At 34.8% G+C, this 21,081-nt stretch overlaps 1 protein-coding gene and 1 long non-coding RNA gene across 2 annotated transcripts in view; both read left to right on the forward strand.

Moving 5' to 3' along the window:
- Positions 1-21,081, forward strand: part of PAM (peptidylglycine alpha-amidating monooxygenase) — a 117,169-nt gene that overhangs the window by 79,049 nt on the left and 17,039 nt on the right. Inside the window, exons 10-16 of the mRNA XM_027896726.1 lie at positions 27-107; positions 213-289; positions 571-674; positions 2,910-3,097; positions 3,962-4,033; positions 14,632-14,937; positions 19,995-20,124. Of these exons, the coding sequence (XP_027752527.1) occupies positions 27-107; positions 213-289; positions 571-674; positions 2,910-3,097; positions 3,962-4,033; positions 14,632-14,937; positions 19,995-20,124 (958 nt within the window). The remainder of the gene's footprint in view (positions 1-26; positions 108-212; positions 290-570; positions 675-2,909; positions 3,098-3,961; positions 4,034-14,631; positions 14,938-19,994; positions 20,125-21,081) is intronic.
- On the forward strand, positions 5,458-11,133 carry LOC114064051. The gene is made up of 2 exons (XR_003572676.1): positions 5,458-5,559; positions 10,618-11,133. It is a non-coding gene; the product is annotated as an uncharacterized LOC114064051 (long non-coding RNA).

The following is a 21,081-nucleotide window of genomic DNA, read 5'->3' on the forward strand; positions in this document are numbered from 1 at the left end:
TGTTTATTGCTGTCATATTTTAACAGTGGTTGATGCAGACATTGCCTGCCATTACAAAAGGTTTCCAATGCACCTTTTTGCCTATAGAGTTCATACACACAGACTAGGTAAGAGTTTTATTTCAACATAGACATATCAAATACTTAAAAGAAAAATTCTGACACTGCAACATGTTTATGTCTCATGTTCACATGTGTATTGATATCTTACAGGTAAAGTAGTAAGTGGGTACAGAGTAAGAAATGGTCAATGGACATTGATTGGTAGACAGAGTCCACAACTACCACAGGTTGGTTGTTTTTTGTAATTCTAACTGTAAATTTTAGTTACCTTTATTTAAAACTGAGAAGCTGAATTGGAAATCATTTGCCCACAGATCTGTGTCATGGTGTTTCCACTGGTACATGTTGTGGTGCCACTGAAAGTGAATGTTGCTAAGTATTATTGTCACAATTAGATTATGCTGCAGAAACAGTTTCAGATGGGTAGCACTACCATTCTTATCAGAGCATATTGATGTAAATGATATGAACACTTCCACTGATTGTGGTGAATCATCCTCTCTTTCAGGCTTTCTACCCAATAGATCATCCGGTAGATGTGAGCTATGATGACATCCTGGCAGCCAGATGTGTGTTCAGTGGGGAAGGTAGAACTACAGAGACACATATAGGGTAAATATTGTCTGTTTGCTCCTAACTAAGTTTTTCCAGGGTACTGGTTATATGAAGAAATGTATTTGTTTCATGTCTTCTTCCAAGGTAATTCTAAGACATGTTTTCTGCCAGAATGTTTTGTTTTGCTTCTAGTCTATTCAAGATTTAACTGTACACAATGTTCATTGACTTTACTTACATGAATATTCACTTTGCTGAAGTGTTCAGAACATTTCTCCAGTGAAGTTTTGCTGCCAAACACCTTAGTCCGATGTTGGGCTGATTTGCACTTAGAGAAGGATAGACAATATCAATTCTAGAAAATACATTTTTAACAAGGTGACATTATTGACTGTTTATAGTGAAATAATAAAGCTTCCCAATTTCTCTGCATTGTTCCAGAAAAAAGTTTAGAAGCTTATAAAATTCGGATAGTTAAACCTATTGTAAAATCTAACCTTAAAAATTTGGACCAGTACACCAGTTACCTTTTTTCCATATAAAAATACACAGACTTTTACGAAGAACAGTCAAACCAGAAATTAATAATAATGATAAAAAGGAAAATCTGAATGTTGTTAGTCAGTGATGCTATTCCGGTGCAGATGGCAGACGCGGCCCTACAAGATCAAGTTGACAAATACAGCTGTAAAAATAGATGTAATATTAATATTAATACTCTCTTAACTGTCTCTGGCTCTTTGAACTGTAATCTATTTCATATGTAGAGATATGAAGATGCCCTGCAGAAATCTTTCCAGTCTGTGAGTATGTGCTGCAGCATCCCAAGGAAAGAGATTTTAGTGCACTGAGAACCCTAAAATTGCATCTCAGTAGAGGGTTCAACATGGATTTATGACCTTGCACTGAATAGTTAAAATACTGATGAGTAACAGCTGAGGCAAAATGAGTTGAGAAGAGGTTTTTACAAAGGTCATAACACTAAAATAAAAAATAAAAAAAAAATTATCTAAACCTCTAATTTAATTGCTGATCTTTTATTTGCATTGTATTATTATACTTTACCACAAGTTTTACTTCATCCCACTGTGAGGTGGGCAGGACTGGGAAGAGTGAGGGCCTTTGTGGTACTTAGTTGCCATTTGTAATTATAGGAGCACAAATGCTTAGACACAGTAACACGTGTGAGGTGAACCAGGTTTCATGTGGTTTCCATATCACCTTTTCTGTTGGAGTTTTGAAGAGGAAGCAATTATAGTGACAGGTATTGGAGGTCCAGCAGTGAAGTTAACGCTTTCTAAGAGCTTAAGCAGAGCTTGCCCAGTCAGAGCCTCATTTTTGTGGTCTCCAAGGGATGCTAAACTTTCAATGCATGGAAAAATACCAATTCCCTTTTTGAAACAGTGTCTTCTCCTATGTTCCCCCTGTCTCGCCTCTGGCTTGTATCATTATTGTTGCTATGGTGAACAAATGAATGCTACAGGATGCTGCTGGAAAAGTCAGTGCTGACGTCTTTTGCAAACAGCTAATAGGCCACCCCTGTATCTCTTTTATAAGTGTGGCTCACTGGTTAGTTGTGAAAGTTAATTAAAAAATCTCAATGGAAACCCCTTTATTGTGGAAACTTTTCTTTAAAATCCTAGTTTATTCCATTATTAGGATTGTAGCTCTAAATAAAAGGTGGCAGAGGAAAAAACAGGAACAGATCACAGTTGTAAAGAGGCCCTGTATGGTCTGCTTCACAAAGTAATATTTTTCAGAAAAAAATCTTCCTTGCACCAACTGTTTTTTCTATTGAAGACAGGATTATGTAGTGGTAGAAAAGAGCCTCTTCTGTTTCAAATACATGCACAACATTTATCAAAGAACTGTATTTTGCTAGTGTTTAATCATTCCTTTTGCACTCATGTTTTTGTTACAGAAGCTTACGAACAAGTTATTCTCAAGATGACAGTGCTATTTTCTCTTTAAGAGATACTTATGGTGTGTTAATATGTAATGAAATTAAGTTTTGCTGCATTAGAACCAGTGTGAACATGGGGACGGGGGAAGATTTGTCGTAAAAGATAGCCACTGACATCAAACATAGATGTCACTTGCATTAATTTCAAATTACATTTGCCCAAGATTGACAGAGAAGTGTATGAATAGTGATGTAATAAATGATGCAATTCTGTCATATTTCAACAGAATGTGTGCATAGTTAATATTCTATTAAACAAGTAGGATTAATTAAATAACAGTTATATTCAGATCCTTTTTTCTAACTGCCACATCTTTTCTGTTGTGTAGGGGTACGGCCAATGATGAAATGTGTAATTTTTACATTATGTACTATATGGAAGCCAAGCATGCTGTCTCATATATGACGTGCACTCAGAATGCAAACCCTGAGATGTTCAGAAATATTCCACAGGAGGCAAATATTCCTATTCCAGTCAAGTCTGACATGCTGAAGATGACACATGGGCATCATGAAGGTGAGAAATACTTGCAATCCATTTTATTCAGGTTGCCTTGTGCTCACTGATGTGTTTCCCTGTGTTGTTTTGATATGCAAAATTCTCATAAAAAGGTAGTGGAATTCTGCTGTTCGTTTTGGTGGAAATGTCTGCTATAGTCATTTGTCCATTTCTTCTTAATGTTGGCTTCCAACATTTTTATAGCTCTATGACCTATATACCCAAAAGATTGGCCTCTTTTTCTGTGCTAAACTTTATATTAACATCTTTTTAATGTTTGCCTTATCTTTTATCTATTTCCTACAAAACTGAATTATGTAATATTTCCATAGTTTTTTGGATCCCACCGCCTTGTTATGGAAGGAATTGAATGTTTACATTGAACACTAGTAGGCATATAAGCTGCAGCAACAGTATTACACAGAAGTAATCTTACCACTGCATTGCTTGGTAAACCTAGAATGGATATGCTCATTTCAGAGGAGCATTTTTTTCCCCAGTAGGGAAGTACTCAATTGTCTTCACACGCAGAGGTTAACATCATATCCTAAAACCCATTTTTCAAAAACCAAAGACAGTGATACAAGTTCCTTGCTGCAGCAGGCCAAAAAAAGAAGAGGAAGAGATTTTGGATCAGGGTGTGTGCTTGTTTATTTCTATGCATATTTTTTATTTCTGTGTTTATTTCTATTTCTGTGTTCAAAGTACAAATCTTAATTTTTTTATTCCAGTTCTTTTACTGCTACATTGTTTGGTACAACTACTATGGATAGATAAAAATACAAAATGTTCATTTTAGAGGGGCATTTTTTCCTCAGTAGGGAGATACTCAATTCTCTTCACATGCAGAGGTTAACATCATATTCTAAACCTGTTTTTCAGAAGCCAAGGATAGTGATACAAGTTCTTTGTTGCATCAGGCAAAAAAAGAAGAGAAAGAGATTTTGGATCAGGGTAGGTACTTACTTATTTCTATGTCAAGTGAAGGACTCACTAATGTAAAACACTGATAAATTATATCCTCATTGCTAATGAGTTATAAATTTTTTGTTTCTCTTTAATTGATACAATATGCGATGTTTTATGAAACTAATACAGTTTAATGCTATATAAATAATAATATAAAAAGAATAGTCTACCACTGATCTCTAACCTTGCAAATAAAATTTCTTAGTGCATTTTAATCTCATTAGTTTTTCCTGTTATTTGTTTAATTTTTCTAAGAAAGGTTATAATGTATGTGTACATGCATATATCCTATAGTAATGCTCTGCTCTTAGCTCTTCAGTAATTTCTCAGTTTGTATTACTACATATGTAACGGTATTGTACATGCAGTGAATTGAGTGCAGCTAATGTTTAATAGTGAATTTTTTTTAATTGTGTTTGTGTATATGTGCAGATATGCCTAACAACTCATGCAGAAATGTGTGTAGTATTAAGTTGCAGGAAAAAAATCCAGGACTGTTAGAAACCTTTTAGAAATATTCTGAATATTATTTATGTTTCAGAGATACATTATTACTGTACTTTAAAGTTCTTTTGATTCATATGCTATTAGATAAATAATGCTTTAGATCAAGATTTTTCTTGGCACTAAGGAGAAAATGTCTCATCAGCTACAGTTTCATACTGTTTTCATTGAACAGTGCTGAAGTTCAAAGACTAAATAAAGGCAAATTTCCTTTTGCCTTTAAGAAGAGCAAAAATTTAGAATTTTTGATAATGTCTCACAAAGGGGTTAGATTTTCTGTGTACTCTGCCACTCTGCAGAGTCAACTCAATTAAGTTACAGTTACATAAAAAGTAGCTTCTAGAGTGTAAAATCATCTTACTGAAAGTACATTGAACTTTTAGGGACAATATTTGCAATGACGTACCTGAAATTTATCTTAGTCAATTCAAGATGTGTTTTTTAAGAAAGAAAAACAATTCAAACTCCCTAAGCATGTTTCAGAACAGAATGAACTATTTGCTTCCAAATTTACATCAAGATTTATGCTGGCAAGCTGCTTCACCCTTATGTTACTAATAAGTGCTTTGACATTTGATCAAGGTTCTGGTTATCTCTGTGTTTTATTGAATTCTTTAGTGTTTTAAAAAAATATTGAAACAAGGTCCTGCTTTTAAAATCTTTTTCATTTGTCTATGAAATGTACTTCAAAGGCACGTTTCTGCAATGCAGTTTGGTTTGCTGAGACCACTGTTTAGTATATATCCTCATCTAACGTGTTTCTATGGAAACACAGTGCATTGTTTTGTCCATTTGAAATCAGTTGGGTGCATGATATGACATACCAAAATGTAGGAGTTGCCATGAGAGAATTTCATTTCATGTCCTTAATTGTTAGCTTAAGGTAAATTCTCCTGTCATTCATAGGAGCCTATCTTCAATTTTATATTGAAACAGCTCTAACTTCAGTTGAATTATATCTGAGTCAGCAAAAAAAAAAAAAAAAGCAAAAGGAAAAATCAGATCAGGTTTGGGTTTATTTTTGTCTCCAAAGAGGGAAAGTTGGGTGGCTGGTTTAGAAAGTGTGTTTTGGTGAGCACCTGATAAGATACACTGGGAAAACCAGGAGCTGAAAACGGTACGCTAAAATGTGCCTATAAAGATTACACAGCAATTGGAATCTGTTTTATGGGACAAATCCGTTTTATGTAGTTGTGCTGCCAACTTGTCCATCTCCTCAAGTAAATTTAGTGAGTCAGCCAACACTAGCCAAATTTGAACAAGACCTTAGTGACCAGAAAATTCTACAGGTTGGAGGGAGGGGCGGGTGGGAACAGAAGAAAATAGCTTGGCCACCAAGGCTAAGGTCATTATACAAATTCATACTTTCACGGAGATAAAGGACCATTCCCTTTATGGTCTGGCATGACATACTGTATTTGATAACCTTATCTACAAAACACAGAGCTACCAAAACTGAGACTTTGATTAGTTCCATTGCTCCTGAACTGTTGCTCAGTGAGTTGAGCCTTTGATTTGCTCTGAAGAAAGCACTTCAACAATTTTTCCATAATTTTTTGGTTTATCTTGCATATGTTTCTTCCCTCTGTGATTCATTATTTTGTGGCAACTTACGTTTCCCTTCTTAGTTTCGGGTGACTGAAGTAAAACACTGTTACTTCACTGAAACTGAAATAGTTGTTGAATTATGCTGCCATGGAGGTACTTACAAATCTGGAGGTTAGAGGTGTCCTCACAGAGACAATTTTCATGTCAGTATTCTTAAATCTAGCCTTTTGCCTCTAAAGGGGAAAACAAAAAATCCTGCCATGTATCTGCCTGCTAATACTGTGAATATCATATGTTGGTCTGGGCATAGGTTTAGTTGTACCTCCTGCCACACACTGGCAGTTTATTATATTGGTACCTCCAGATGTTATCATGGCTTTTATATTAAATTTTCAATTTCATCATCTTCACTCATCAGAAGCACATTAATAAGCAATGCAAATATATTGAAATCAGCAGGTAACATCGCAAAGCAAAGCAGCACTCCACATGAAGACAAAGCTAAATCCCTATTGTGTTAAAATTTAACTGAACTTACCTTAATGAAAGTGACCTCGTTATATTGTTTCTGAAACAGCAGCATCATTGTTTGGTGAAGGTAAACTGTGCATAGGAAGTGAATTATTGTAGGAAATACAATTAATTTAAACATTTGTGCATATTGCAGAGTTTGCTGTTCCTGCTGAAGCATAAGGTCCATAGTAAAACAAATACTATGTATGTTTATTTTTTGTTCATCAGTAGAAGATTCATTAAATTGTACTCAATAGAGACAGTAGTGCAAAAAAACATTTATTTGTCAGCTTTCACCATCTGTGCTATGTGTCTTTACCTGTGGAAAAAAGGCCTAAATGTGTTTCATTCTGCTTGTTCATCACTTTCCTGTCTGTAAGCTGTGGCATAATATAATGGAGTTCTGGTTTGTTTTGGTGTGCAAGCGGTGAAGCAGCCTTTACTACAGAGAAATTTCACTGCTGATGTACCTGAAAGCTGTGCATGTAAACAATAAAAACATAATAGCAAGAGTAGTTTCTTTAAAACAAGTAAGGAATAGACAGGTGATGGTTAATCATATGTCCAGTATTTAGTTTGTTGGCTGGCTCACAATTTGATATCTCATCAGATGTAATCATAACCTTTTTGAAGGAGAAGGGACAAATTTTTTTCCTGATAAAATACATATAATTATGTTCAAATGTTTTAAAGCAAAATTTGAAGATGACTTGAGTTAAAATTTCACTAGCAGCATAGAAACCAAAAATTAGATTTTGGTTTCGTTTTGGAAGAGTGTGTGTAGGCCTGTATACATTGCTTATACATATATGGGAGAGAAAAGAGAATTTTCATTTTACTTCTGTTATTATGTTTATTGTGACACTTACAAAAGTACGTTTTTACTTCTCTCTGACTTAGGGAACTTGGGAGCTAGTACCAAAATAGTTACATATTTTTTGCCTCTGATGACAAAATCTGAAGTGAGAGTCAAAGTTGCAGTTCTTTTGCTCTCAGTATTAGTAAGTTGTACTGCCAGTGTAGTGGGTTTTTCCTTTATCTCTCGTTATTTCATGATTGCCATGAGAACAAGTTATTCCAGGAGTTCAGATGGGAAAGTTCAGTGTAAGTGAACTTAATATCTCTCTTTTGAAATGTCTCAGATAGGCTCATATGAGCCCCTTTTTCACAGCTGAGTGGTTTAAGTGGAATCCTGTTAAACCTCCTATATTTAAAATAATATTACAGTTTGAGTTCAGCATTCAGAAGTTACTGAGCTGAGAAACTGAAATGTCTGAGTTGTTCAGCTGTACATTCCTGTGAAAAACTCACACAGTAAAAATGTACTGAATGAGGGTTTTTTGTATCTGGGGTAGAAATTTCCAATTGATTTAAGTGGAAGAAGAAAGTATAGCTCCTCCTTTTTCTGCCTCATCTCTGATATTTTATCTTTGCTTCCTCAAGATAAAAAAATAAAGGGCAGGGGGAACGTGAAGGGAGGCCTACAATGTCTTGTGGGATAGATGTTGAAGAGGAAAAGCAAATCAGTGTGCAGGCAGGTACTTAGTTTTTCAAGCAGAGCAGCAACTTTCAATGAAGTGGTGTATTTTTTTCATAATATTACATGACAAATCTGTGCAAGGAGCATCAACCAATATGAGACGTGATGTGTTTTTATGCCAGCACGAGTTACATTACTTTCTAAAATGAACTTGTCATAATTTTGTGTGTGGTCATAAGAAAAGAGAGGAGTTCAGTTTGGTAGGTAGTTTAAAATTCTTAGGAGAGCTCAAACCAGAAGACAGATTCACTTTCCAGTATTGATGTGGGATGCGTAGAATGAAATTATAGACAATTTTAGAACAAGACCAGAAATATAAGAAAGTCTTTAGATGTTTTCAAGTTTGAGATGCATATTTGGTGCTCAGAGATAATATGAGGTCCCTTAAATAGAGTACAAAAGTAAGATAAAAGTGACTGAATTAAACCTTGGAAGAAAATGCTACTGAAAGACACTCAGAGTGATACACACCATTAGAGAATTGTAATTAGGAAGGTTCAGAATCTCAGGGGATTTGCTTGCTGTTTCAACACTGAGTGATCTTGCTCAAAGTTGTAAATAAAAGATGAGCCTTTGATTTGGTTAGGATAAGGTTATTCATAATCTCTACAAAAGCATGTTCAGCACATACCTAAACAGGAAAAGCATATAACAAGCATGGAAAGAAGTAATTTTAAATTCACTCTTCACTGTCTGATACCTGGTTTATGTTCTCTGGTTCTTAAAATTGTAGAGGGATATTTCCTGTGTATTTTCTGTAATATAAAGGCTACTTATCAATGAAAACTACAAAAACAGCTTTTAATGTCATTAATGTGTCTGAAGAAATGGAAAGCGTACACTGTATTAGTAGAGGAAGAGTTCCGAGAAATTATGTAATCGTATCACAAATTTAAACCAAACCGACATTATTTATTTATTATTATTGTTGTTGACAAAATGTTTTCCCTTTTTATAATTTTCCTGTCTTTTCATGTTTTTTTTTTTAATAAAGCATAATGAGGGTTAAAAGAAAGAAATTGAAGATAGCAGAACTACTCTTCATAATAAACATACCCTCACATATGTTTTGTGAGACTAAATGTATTTAAAAGTATGTACTGCATGAAATAGAAATTTGAATGGAACTGGTGTACCCTGTGCCTGAATAATCAATGTCTGTAACATATTGAAATGAACACAGCAAGGTCCTGTGTAGTAAAACCATTGTATTTATTACTAGTCATCTAGCAGTAGCTGATGAATATATTTTATTGTAACAAAATGATTGGTGCTTGTCATGAACTTACTACTGGTTGGGAAGGAAAGAAAAGAATAGGGCAGTTAGGTATCTATCTGCAAGAGACTTTGGGTTTGAGTCTCAAGTTCTGCTTTGTTGATGAAGAACACGTGTCTGTAACAAGGTGTGATCCTCAGTGAAGATTCTTTGTCTTCCTTCATACTGAGCTTTAACATTTCCCAGTTACAAACTCCTATAACACATTAATTTTAAAAACATGTCCCTTTGTTAGGGACATGCAGACAGTGAAAAAAAGAGAAAATTAATTTTTTTTTTAACTTTTCTTCTTTTTTTAGCTCTGTAAGCTGCTTAGAAATGCCTTGAGAGCAGATGTGATTCCTGATTCTCCAGACGTGTCAGTTTGGCTGTGCTATAAGTGCACATTACTTAGGGCAGTGAGGATGGCCAAGAATCTCTGTAGCAGCTTAATCTTTTCATTTCCTATCTATTTCTTTCAGTCCCTCAAATCCCTTTAAAAAGAAAACAGCCTTAATATTACATAATATTTTTTTGTTCTCATGAATCCTTGCAATGCTTTCATCAAAGCAACAGAGTCTATCATGATTTGCATGAAAAATAATAGCGGACTAGAAGACATTTTGGAAGTTGTTTTGGCCTGTTACGTCAAACTGTGTCCAGTGTCATTTGAAACAGGCATTAGACTTTGTTCACTTATGCAAAGTCTTTCCTTGTCTTTCTTCCCTTCTTTTCTACCAGCAATGTTGTAGGAGCCAAAGATGGCAAAGGAAAATAATATAACATGGACATTACATGAGATTCAGAGTGAGCCAAAGTCATAGTTGTAGTCCATGTCGTGTAGACCATGATTTCTGTACTTAGGAAGAGGCAGAATCCCTGACCACTTTTGCGAGCTGAACTTACTAAATAAGATACACACAGTCTTAGAATACACTCTATTTTATTCAGAGATAATTGGGAAGCTCAAAGTCAACTAGGAAAGGTTGTTTCCTGATCCTATTAGGATAGGACCAAGTCATAAGTTTGGAAGGAACACATAAAGTCTAGAATACCAGTAAGAGGCTGGGGAGCCTATCTGAACCTTCTCAGTGAAACACTATGATAAAAATACAGATTCTGGAGATGAAAATTCTCAGACACTGCTACAGTGTCCTGCCTTTTTTTCTAAAATGCAGCAAAATGAGTTTCACCTATGTATCTTAACAGGTGCTCATTCAGGCTCTCTGGACAGGCTTACCATGGCTGAAATTCCCATCTATCTAGCTTGATCCTGCAGCACCATGGCTAGATACTTCATCTAAACTGGAAACTGGTGCTTCCAACGGCACAATGGTGTGCTGCTGAAGGACCATGGACAGCGACTGCTCACTGCAAATTGGGGAACTTGTCCTCTAGCATTGGAAAAAAAAGGACTGGTTTTAGATATAGAATCGTAGAACATCTTGATTTGGAAGAGACTTATAAGGATCATTAAAACCAACTCCCTGCTCATCACGGGACTACCTAAACCACATGACTAAAAACATTACATAAATAAACTGCTTTATTAACCTTAAACTAATCTGACTTTGTATGGAGATCAGATGAAGTTCCCCTCATGTTTTTCAATGAAGTTGCCAATGTTATGATTTTGTTTGTATGACTGTTTACCAAAACACTGTTCTGTAAAAGAGTTTTGGTAGTGTCGAACCACCGTCAGAAGTTTAAACTTACTGGAATATGGTTGTGCATCGTTTAATTCTGAAGATGCTGGTCTTGACTTCTATCACTTCTTCCAGAAGAGAGTAAACTTGTAGGTATTTGTAACCAATCATCTTTTTTGTAGAACAAAGTGTTCTGATAGCTTACCCATAAGAGGTGCCTGTGAGTATTCTCTCTGAAAGTGACCTAATCAAGCAACTTTGCAGAGACTGCACTGGTAGAATTCAGTTTTTTCAATAAGAGCGAGTTGTTTATTCACCCATGTCTTTGTCTAGTCACACCCAGGCATTTTAAAGGCCAGGCTGACTCATCTCAAACAAGACCAAACAGATGACACATTGCATCTCACTGGTGTTCCTTTCCCACTGAGTATCTTCGGGCAAGCAACGTCTTTCAACTGTTCCAGCTGGTACAAGACAGCTGTAAAGCAGCAACACAAGATTGTGCTTTGATGTTTGCTGGATATTGCTTTGCAGAGAGCAATTGTTAATCAGAATCAACATGAGTCTGCCCTTTGCTAGTTAGCCCGTAGTGAATTCTGAGCTACTTTGTAAAATTACGCTGCTTACAAATTTATTGGAATCTGCCTGGAGATCACGAGCAAAGCCGAAAAATGTTGGTCCCAGATAATATTGGACCTCCATTCAATGTGTGGAATTCAAGCTACAGCTCCGTACATTAAGTAATCAGGAAACTTAAATTCATCACTTTCACATCTGCACACATCTGTGCTATGTAAATACTCTCAAGTTGATCTAGATGCCAAAAAATTGACAGAAGACTTCAACCTTGTATTTGTGCCAAGAATGTGGAGGTTCTGGGCAGATATGTAGATGGATGTCTTTTAGACTTAAGAGATTTCATACTTGTTTCTTCAAACGCATTACTTTAGGAAAGGGTTGCAATTCAGGACACTTCCACACTCTGAGGCACACCTTTTTCATACGCACTGACAGTTCCTAAATGTTCTTAGCTGCTGTGGTTACAGAACCCCTACTTAATGAAAGCACCAAAAGGACAAGCTCAGCTTGGAAAACATCTCATTTATAGCCACTAATTGCAACATATTCAAAACTGCCTTGCTCTGTACTCCACTGTTTGACGGTTCCTCATATATTTTATGATTATTGAATCAATGCTAGGAGAAAACCAAAAAGAAAACCAAAAGATCACCCTACTTGGATTAACAGCTTCCATAAAGACTACTAGAATTTTTTATGAAAGCACCTTTTCTTAAAAATTGTTCCCTGGACTTGCCTTGTTTTTAAGTTGAATTCCCTTGCTGTCTTTTATTCATGGCCTTTATTAAGCCCTATGTTGTACCAGTTTGTTTTGTGGGAGCTAATATCAGACAAGTAAAACACTTTTTGATGTTTTGTTTTTTTGTTGCTTGTTGTTTTTCTTTTAATCAACATGGAGTATCTATTTTAAAGGGTGAGTTAATTATTCTGTGGTAACAATTGCACAACTGAGGTAGAATGCAATGCCTTTGACTGAAGCATGAAGCCGTCAAACTTCTTTACTCAGGTAGAGTGAGCATATGTGCTGAGAGTTAGGGTTCTGAAACCTTTATATAAACTGTAGTTTGCTTTCCTTTTGCAACCAGTAATTACAAGTTAGTTGATTAGACCGTTGGCACAGAAATAGGAGAGAGTGAACTGGGCAACTATCACTAAACTTGCTTTAAAAAGGCCTGCAGTTTAAAATAGACCAGACTTGCTGATTAAAGGGGGATTTTTCACAGTTATGTTGGCCAGAACACTGCTTTTACCACTGAGACCTCTCATTGGAAATAATTGCTTGTAGGGAAGTCAATTGTCTTGTGGGTCTCCAGCCATAGATAAAACTAAAACATTTGGACATATGAAACTCATTTTTTTAAAATGTTGGGAAAAAAGGCCAATATAGAGTATTTTAGTACCAAATGTTTCCTAAGTAAAGGAAATTCCAGCCGTGTTTCTACTTCAGCACCAATTACTGGATGCTTTAAGTAGAGACTATTGAACCTGATTAATGTAATTGGAAACCTTTCTCAGAATAAATAGGGTTTGTATCCACTCTGATATCATACTTTTTAAGTATTTGGATTTGTTTTGAATCAGTACTTATACTCATTGAATGACAAGATTAAGATGATGGAGTGCTCTAGCTTCACAATTGCCTTTGAAGCAAATATTTCATATTTGTTATGTAGCTTAACGACTTTCTCTCTTCTCTAATTTGCTTTGTTAATTTCATTGAAATGGACCTTGTTTCTTCAGTAATTATTTTCTGACAGAAGATGTCACCTGGGATGTTTCCTTTTCAAGGGCAAGGAATGGAACCCTACTCAAAATCATTGAAGTGGGACTGTTTAATAATATGACAGATCCTTTTAGGTTCATTTACAAAAGACTTAATTTCCTCTGTCCTAGGCTGCAAGTCGTGATTTCTGGTTCTGGATGGCTTTTTGTTTTTTGTGTTTTTTTTTTTTTCCCTCTGTTTCAGTTTTCTTGTTGTTTGTTTCTTGTGAAAGCTTCATTAGTGGTAGTTTTGCTTTTCTAGAAAATGTCTTATATAGCCTGCCATGAAATAATGCAGATTTTTAATTGAGTGAATTGTAGTTGCAATACAAGTATTCCTACTTGCATTAACTCTTAAAGCACATTGAATGTCTCTTTCCATTCAAATGACACAGTTGATTTTAAGCCAAGATAATTGGTTAATAAATTCTGTTTTCTTTTTTTGTGCTTTGAGCTATTATTCTGGAATTAACTGAAATTCTTGTTGATGCTTAAGAAAGTTATAGGGATAAAAATACTGTTCCCTGCATTGCCAGATGGTATCATGACTAAGGACTTATCATTTGGATTAAGTGGAGGGACAGGACTCAGACTGAATTAATAAATGCAAGTTTAATGGATCATTCTACTTTACTACTTTGTCTTTTTTCTACAGTGGGTGCTATGGAATCTGTTTGCAAATGTGAAATTTTGTTTTTTTACAGCCTAAGCTTCTTATACATGACAGATTTCAAAAACATATGCTTTGAAATGTATTATGATGGTCTATTATTGTCTTTGTAAGTGAAAAATTGATAAAACTATACAATTTTTCCCGCTTTGTTTTGTGAAAATATAGTAACTCCGCAGTGGCCTGGCAAATCTAGATAATTCCATCATAAACATTCTTTTACTTAAATGTGCATACTATTTTCTTTCTCCTTTTATCTTTTCCCTTTCCCTTTTTCTTTTTCTCTTGTTCCATGTTTCCAAGAACATTTGTGCAAAGGTGATGGTTTTTCGGTACCAGAGTATCAGGTAAAAGTGGGAATTTATATGTGATGTAAAGTCAATAACAATTTGAGTTTATTTGAAACTCATTCAGTTCCTGAGGCTGGAACAGTTCCTCTTTCCTACTTTTACCAATAACGGAATAACTTTGTTACCATATATTTTGCTGAAGTTTTCTAAAATTACACAATTCGTTTTAATTGTTTCTCTTCCTCCTTTCCTGTTATCTTTTCTCTTTTCTGTACAGGTGATTTCTATTCACTCCTTTCCAAGCTGCTAGGAGAAAGGGAAGATGTTGTGCACTTGCATAAGAATAAACCTACAGAAAAGGCAGAATCAGATCTTGTAGCTGAGATTGCTAATGTAGTCCAAAAGAAGGATCTTGCCAGAGAGATCACAAATCATGATGAGAGGGATGATACTATTCTTCTCAGAGACAGAATTCACAAATTTCACAGACTAGAATCTACTTTGAGACCACCAGAGAACAGACATTTCTCTTTGCAACAGTCTAAACATGGTGAGGGAAGCTGGGAAAAAGAACATACAGGAGGTGGGTTAGGTGTTAATTTTATACAATGAAATGCACTGTAAGAGCTGTGATCCACATTAGCAAAATCTGAAGGGAATATCAGTTGAGGCATGGTGAAAATATTTTACACGGCAGTTTTCTTTATTATGGAGGTGTTCTCCCTCTGTTTTAGAGGTGTTTCATTGGGGTTCTTTCCCCTCCATGTGTCAAGAAAGAAAGTTTAGTGATGGCACAATACCAGTAGTTTCTGGACAAGAGAGTATTTTTCCTACTCTTAAGACTTTTACTTAATGATTTTATATCAGTTATACTAAAACAAGATAAATACAGGATATAGTAGTCACAGGAAATTAAGAACTTTAATACAAGTAACTTCTATTAAATGTTCGATGGAATAATCAATACATTTTATGAGTTTTCTGATTACCTTGGTTTGTCAGATACACAATTTTATAAAATGTATTGCTGTAATTCTATCAGATATATTTTCTCCCATTCAGAAGCAGCAGTAGTTAATCCTGAAAAATTATTGAGGAGTAAAATTTTATGCATATTGATTTCAAATTGGGCTTGACTATTCAAATATTCTCAGACAGGCTGTTTTATTATTCTAGAGTTGCAATTATTTCCCTTCAGGTTTCTAAGACAGCAGAAACCATGGAACTATTGTGTTTGTTTTACTTGTGTTTTGGTCTCTGTGATATTGACTGTGTTAAGCCTTACCTGCTAATGTGGAAAGTCATATAATACAGCATATGACAAGCATCTCATAAAGTAAACTGGAATATATGCATGGAAGCCATCTGTATGCATAAGCTGTGGCCACACATGCCTGCTTTTTTTGTTGCAACCACACAGCCTGATGTTTCTAAGTACTCTTGTACACAAATGTATATCATTCATAATCCACTTGATTTTTATTTCTATTTGCAATGTTAACATGTATTGTCTCCACTTATATGAGATTCTGTTACAATAATCAAGCTTAGCAAAATCCTGGATTTGTGTTCAACTGAAAAGCAAAGACAAGGACTTTCCAATGCTATGTTATGCTATGCAGTTAAAGTAGATCCCGTTGACATAGGGGCAAAAAAACCAGGTGGGATGTTACCATGTGCCTGACATAAGTGTAAATCATAAATAATTCCATAAACCTCACTGGAATTAAATGCTCAGAAGAGTAATGTGCATGAGCATTTCTGCAAAAGGAGTTAGTTCAGACTAATAACACATGGTGCATAGAAGGCAAAGACAAAAATTCCTTTCTGTTTTCACTGAGAGGAGGACGTCTCAGTGAACTGAATAAATGGCTTAGTTTGGCACATCTCATGGCACGAATTCTAACTACAGAAAGCATTTGCTTGGTGATGTTAGTAGCCCTATATTCATACGTGGGTAATTTGTTGGTGGAGGAGTAGTTAATAAATAAATTTCAAATGTTGCAATTTTGAAGTACAGCAGAAAAGAAAACTCAAATTTCCTTAATTAGCATTGTTCGGGTTTTTTTTCAATGTCTGTGATACTTCTAAGGACAGAAGTTCTGACTTGAAGACGCTGCCAGCGCCATCTTTTGGCAGAAGAATTTCTGTAGCAATAACGTCTTGAAGCACATGTTTAGTTTCTGCTTAGAGAAGTATTTATATATGTAAGAACAAAATCTTCCATAACACAGTTTTTCTCTTCAGAGGAAGAAGTGGAACTTCAAGTTGTCTTTAAGAAAAAAATTGCACCCTTTGTAAAATTCTTTACTGTATTGAATTGAAAAAAATCTCAGTATTCTTAGGACAAGACTTGGTTGTTAAATTAACTGTTCAATAATTACCAAAATTAAAGCAGTTTAATATTTTAGTCTTTCAAATATTCCGATTTTAAACAAGTAACTGTCCTGAGAAAGCAAATGGCCAATATGGTAAGTAAAGTTGTTATAAATGTAACTTCATACTACTTCCTGCTTGTTACCCTGAGACTGGTCACTAATCAGTCAGGTTGTTTAACATGCAACCAGTACAATTATAACTCCTAGTTAAGGCAAAGAGTGTAATTTTCCAGTTTTAAAAACTTCTTTGTGCAGTGCTTACTCAGTTTGTCAAGATTTAAATTACTACTCCAGTGGCAGGGAGTAAAAGCAATATGACTTAAAAGTTGTAATGCTAAAAGCTTGAAAGATCTTCCAGGGAATTCTGGACAGTGAACTGTAATTTTGCCAATAAATAAAGCTTTAATCTTTCATTTGTGGAGGATTAGAGGATGACTTGGATGTTCTAAATCTATGTCATTCTTTATTTAATTTTTTTTTATATGAGAGGAACTACTCTAAATTGAAAGAAAGAAGATCTGGTACTTAGAGATCTCATTTACAACAAAACTGGTGAACTTTTAAAAGAAATTGTAAATTATTTTAATGGGAAAAGTAATTTTCTTTGGTCTCATATGAAACTGTTCTGTGGACCACTTATTTTTGTAGGGAAATAGTAATAAGTCTTAGATAAATGAAGTCTAAATTTAGTGAGTTTTTGTAAAAAGCTAGTTGCCTTAAGATAAACCTGTATGAAAGTACTTTCAATATGAGACTTGCAAAGGGAAAAGAATATGTAACAATAATTAACTAGTTTTGGAAACATTTGATGAAATCTAAAGGTTGTATAGAGGCTGGAGCTCTTGTGATAAGACTGTATTTCACTGTACATTCATTTGATTGTTTTGATTTATCAGAAATCTTTTAGTACTTCATAAAGTATAAAAATTTTGTATTTTATAGTACGTGTCTTTTGGAAGACTGAATTTTACAGAAGCCAAAATTTAGGTTTCCTACATTCAGCCTTTAATTTTGTTTTGTTTTGTTTTGTTTTGTTTTTAGTTTTTTTTGGTTTTTTTTTTAAAGGCTTGGGAACTAAGGGGCACTGTAACATGAAACATAGACAAGTTTTCTTCAATTTAGCTTGAACTGATATGGGATGAGCAAGTGAGGAAAGACACTGGATTTTTGTCTTTTTATTCCTTTCAAAATCCAAGCATCCATGAATATACCTGGCGCTGCACCTGCTGTGATCAGCTGAACTGAGCAGAAGTGTGAATATGTATCAATTTTTTTCTTAATGGCTTTTATTTTAGCTTGAAGCTTTTGTTCAGCTAAAATTTCTACAGAGCAGAACTTCTTATTTTAGGAGTTTCTGATTACTGTCTTGGATTCACTGCAGTTGCCTTAGGTTTATTTTAGGTTTGTGTAAGCCTCTAGATTTTCTCTTTCACCAACTCTAGCTATGATATCTAAAACTCCTATCTCCTGGTTTGCACTAGGTTTTCAGCACTGATTTTGTATTTCCATTGTCTAGATTGTGGAGATTGATTTTCCCTCCACTGCATTCTTGTAGTTACTGCTCAAACTGCATCTCTTCCAAGTGAGAAGGAAGGGTAGGGTATGCTTATCATAACAGATGGGTTGCACAGGTGGCCTATAGATTTTAGACATTGTGTTCCATTTAATTTTTCCTTTCATTGAAAGATCACTTCCAGCTCAACGCGCTCAAACTCCTTGGATGCTGTGTGTTAGGGTGTGTGATCTGCCTTGTGTTCAAAGCATGGATGCCCTGGCACTTTGTGTGGTTTACCTGCCTAGATGGCACCCCATGGAGTACTGTTTAGGATCACAGCAAAACTCACAAACTTTGGATGAACTGAAAGTTGAAAAGTACAGCATGATGCTATCAAAACACGTTGAATATTGGTGAAGCAGTTTCACAAAACTTCCAAGAGATTGCTGACTATTCACCATCAGTTTGGCTATATGTACCTACATACAAAGTATGCATTGTAAAAATATCTGAATTATGCTGAAAAAATTAATTTCTGAAAGGAAGCAGTGATGGATTTCCTAACATGTAGAAGGCATTTTTTGAATTTTTCTTTTTTTCTTTTATTGGAATTAGGGTGATTTTCTTGTCATTACATTTTTTATTCTTGGTAATACAGTTCATTTGTCTCAGTATACTGCCAGAGCAACAACACAAGAGCGACCGCTTACAAACAGTATTTAAGCAGTTAGTCTGCGAGAAATTAATCCTTGTACTTAACTCTCTGCAAGTTTTTAAAATTTATAACTGTTTTTGCCTTTTATCAATGTCTGTTTTTTACGTAAAGCAGAAATTGAAGTTACCATATTTTTATCTTTGAAATATTAATTTTTAAGTTGAGAGTTCATCTCTCTTAGTTGAGGAGTTTTGCACTTAAGACAAGCACAGGAAGTATCTGACCTTTCAACAGTTGTTCGCTTGCTGAATCCTGTGATATTATTACAGTGTGAAAATCAGATTTGTGTTACTAAAAAGCTGTAGAGTATTTCTTCTTAAAAACAGTGTGTTATGCCATAAACAATAACAGATATTCTACCGTTCTTCACCCTTTTAGTCAGACTTACACATCTGTTTCCTACTTATGTATATAGTATTTGAATTAGGATATGAGCACTATCCAGAGCTAGTGCATACGTTGGCTGTAAGAAATGTCATAGGAAAATTTCACATAATTACTGTTTTATTTGTTTCTATTTGCTGTTTTTCTTTTTTCTCTGTATGTTTTTCCTTAGTGTTAAAAGATTTATACAAAAAGAAAATATTGAATCAATTACTTCTACTATGTAGTTGGTTTAGTCATTCATAGAATTTGTTATGCATTTTTTAATAAAACACTGATAGCTCAATATGTAAATTTGGCTGATTATTTTGGATTGTAGTTGTATATTTTTGTAATCTTTCAGTATAGAAAGTATTTATAGAGCTCCTAAAAATTCTGGAGTCTGTGTGCATGTATCCTCAGAAGATGGAGAAAAAAAAAAAAAAGGAGTCAAAAGTGATTTTGACATTTCTATCATCCTATATGTAGCAAGATACCAGTGCTTGTTCATGCTTTACTGTATTAAAACTATGCTTGGATTAAATTGCAATGCATTAATGGAAATACTGTATGTAAGAAAATGTCCATGGAATTCCCAGTAGTAATACTAAATGCCAGTTAACCATGTCTGGTGTTTTTTTAATAAACACGCTGCATAATTGTCTGGTTTCATTTTGTTTTTTCATCAGATTTCCACATAGAAGAGGCTGTGGAGTGGCCTGGGTTGGACCTCAAACTAGGCCAAGTTTCTGGGTTGGCTCTGGACCCTGAAAATAACCTTGTTATCTTCCACAGAGGTGATCACGTTTGGGATGAAAAGTAAGTAGAGACTCTTGCTGAATGGCAAGTTAGAAGGTCAAATTGATGTGTGCTGTTTGTAGACCTTCTCAAGGGAAGACCACCCTTTTTCCATGTAAAATTCAGTTCTTTGGCTGAAAGTACCTTTCAGAGACTCAGAATGGAAGTGGTGACTGACAATTCAAGATGATGGGATTCCTATCTTAAAACAGTAAGAATGTGTCTCCAGAGGAAAAGAACACAGTACATTAGGTCCTTAAACTGCATGACCGTGTTAGTATGATATTCACAGAGATTAATTATTCCTACTTCTCCATGGTTTTTAACAGGAATAATTAGCTTGGGTGAGTGATGTTTTCATATGGTGTACTGCTATTAGCACTTGGATTTAAGACATGCACAGCTAGCTCCAGTGTATCCTCATTCTTCTTTTTGTTTATGTACACTGAACAAAGTTGGATTCTTAGAAGATACTCTCTCAAACCAGACCTTCTTCTACTCATTTGATAAAATTTGCTACATTTAGCATCCCTCAAACCAAAAAAAGTCCAAACTTTAAAATTGCTATTTTTCTAGTGTTTGTAAAGTAACATACTAAGAACAGAACATTCTGAATAAAGAATACTGTCCTTATTTTTGCAGTGTCCTTATTTCTTGACCTTTAAAATTGTATAGGTGTTTATATGAACACTTTTGAAAAACTTCCATGTAATTGTAACAGGATACTGGGAGGAAATAGTATTAGCCTGTAACATAATAATATGGAGTCATTTTTAAATGTGAGTTTTTATTTTCTTTCTAAATATCTGTTCTCCATATATATATAACTGTTCTCCATATATATATAACTAAAAGGCTAAATTGTAAGGAGTTTTCTTCAAGTCCCGATGAATTAATTTTAAGATACCATAGTTTCTAAAAAAATGGAAGGGCAGCATTCTCAATGTTATAATAAGAAATTGTGCTTAGAACAGTGTT

Source organism: Empidonax traillii, unplaced genomic scaffold (genome assembly GCF_003031625.1).
Source record: "Empidonax traillii isolate 1590-97213 ecotype Southwest subspecies unplaced genomic scaffold, ASM303162v1 scaffold18:size2335232, whole genome shotgun sequence".
NCBI classification, from domain to species: Eukaryota; Metazoa; Chordata; class Aves; order Passeriformes; family Tyrannidae; genus Empidonax; species Empidonax traillii.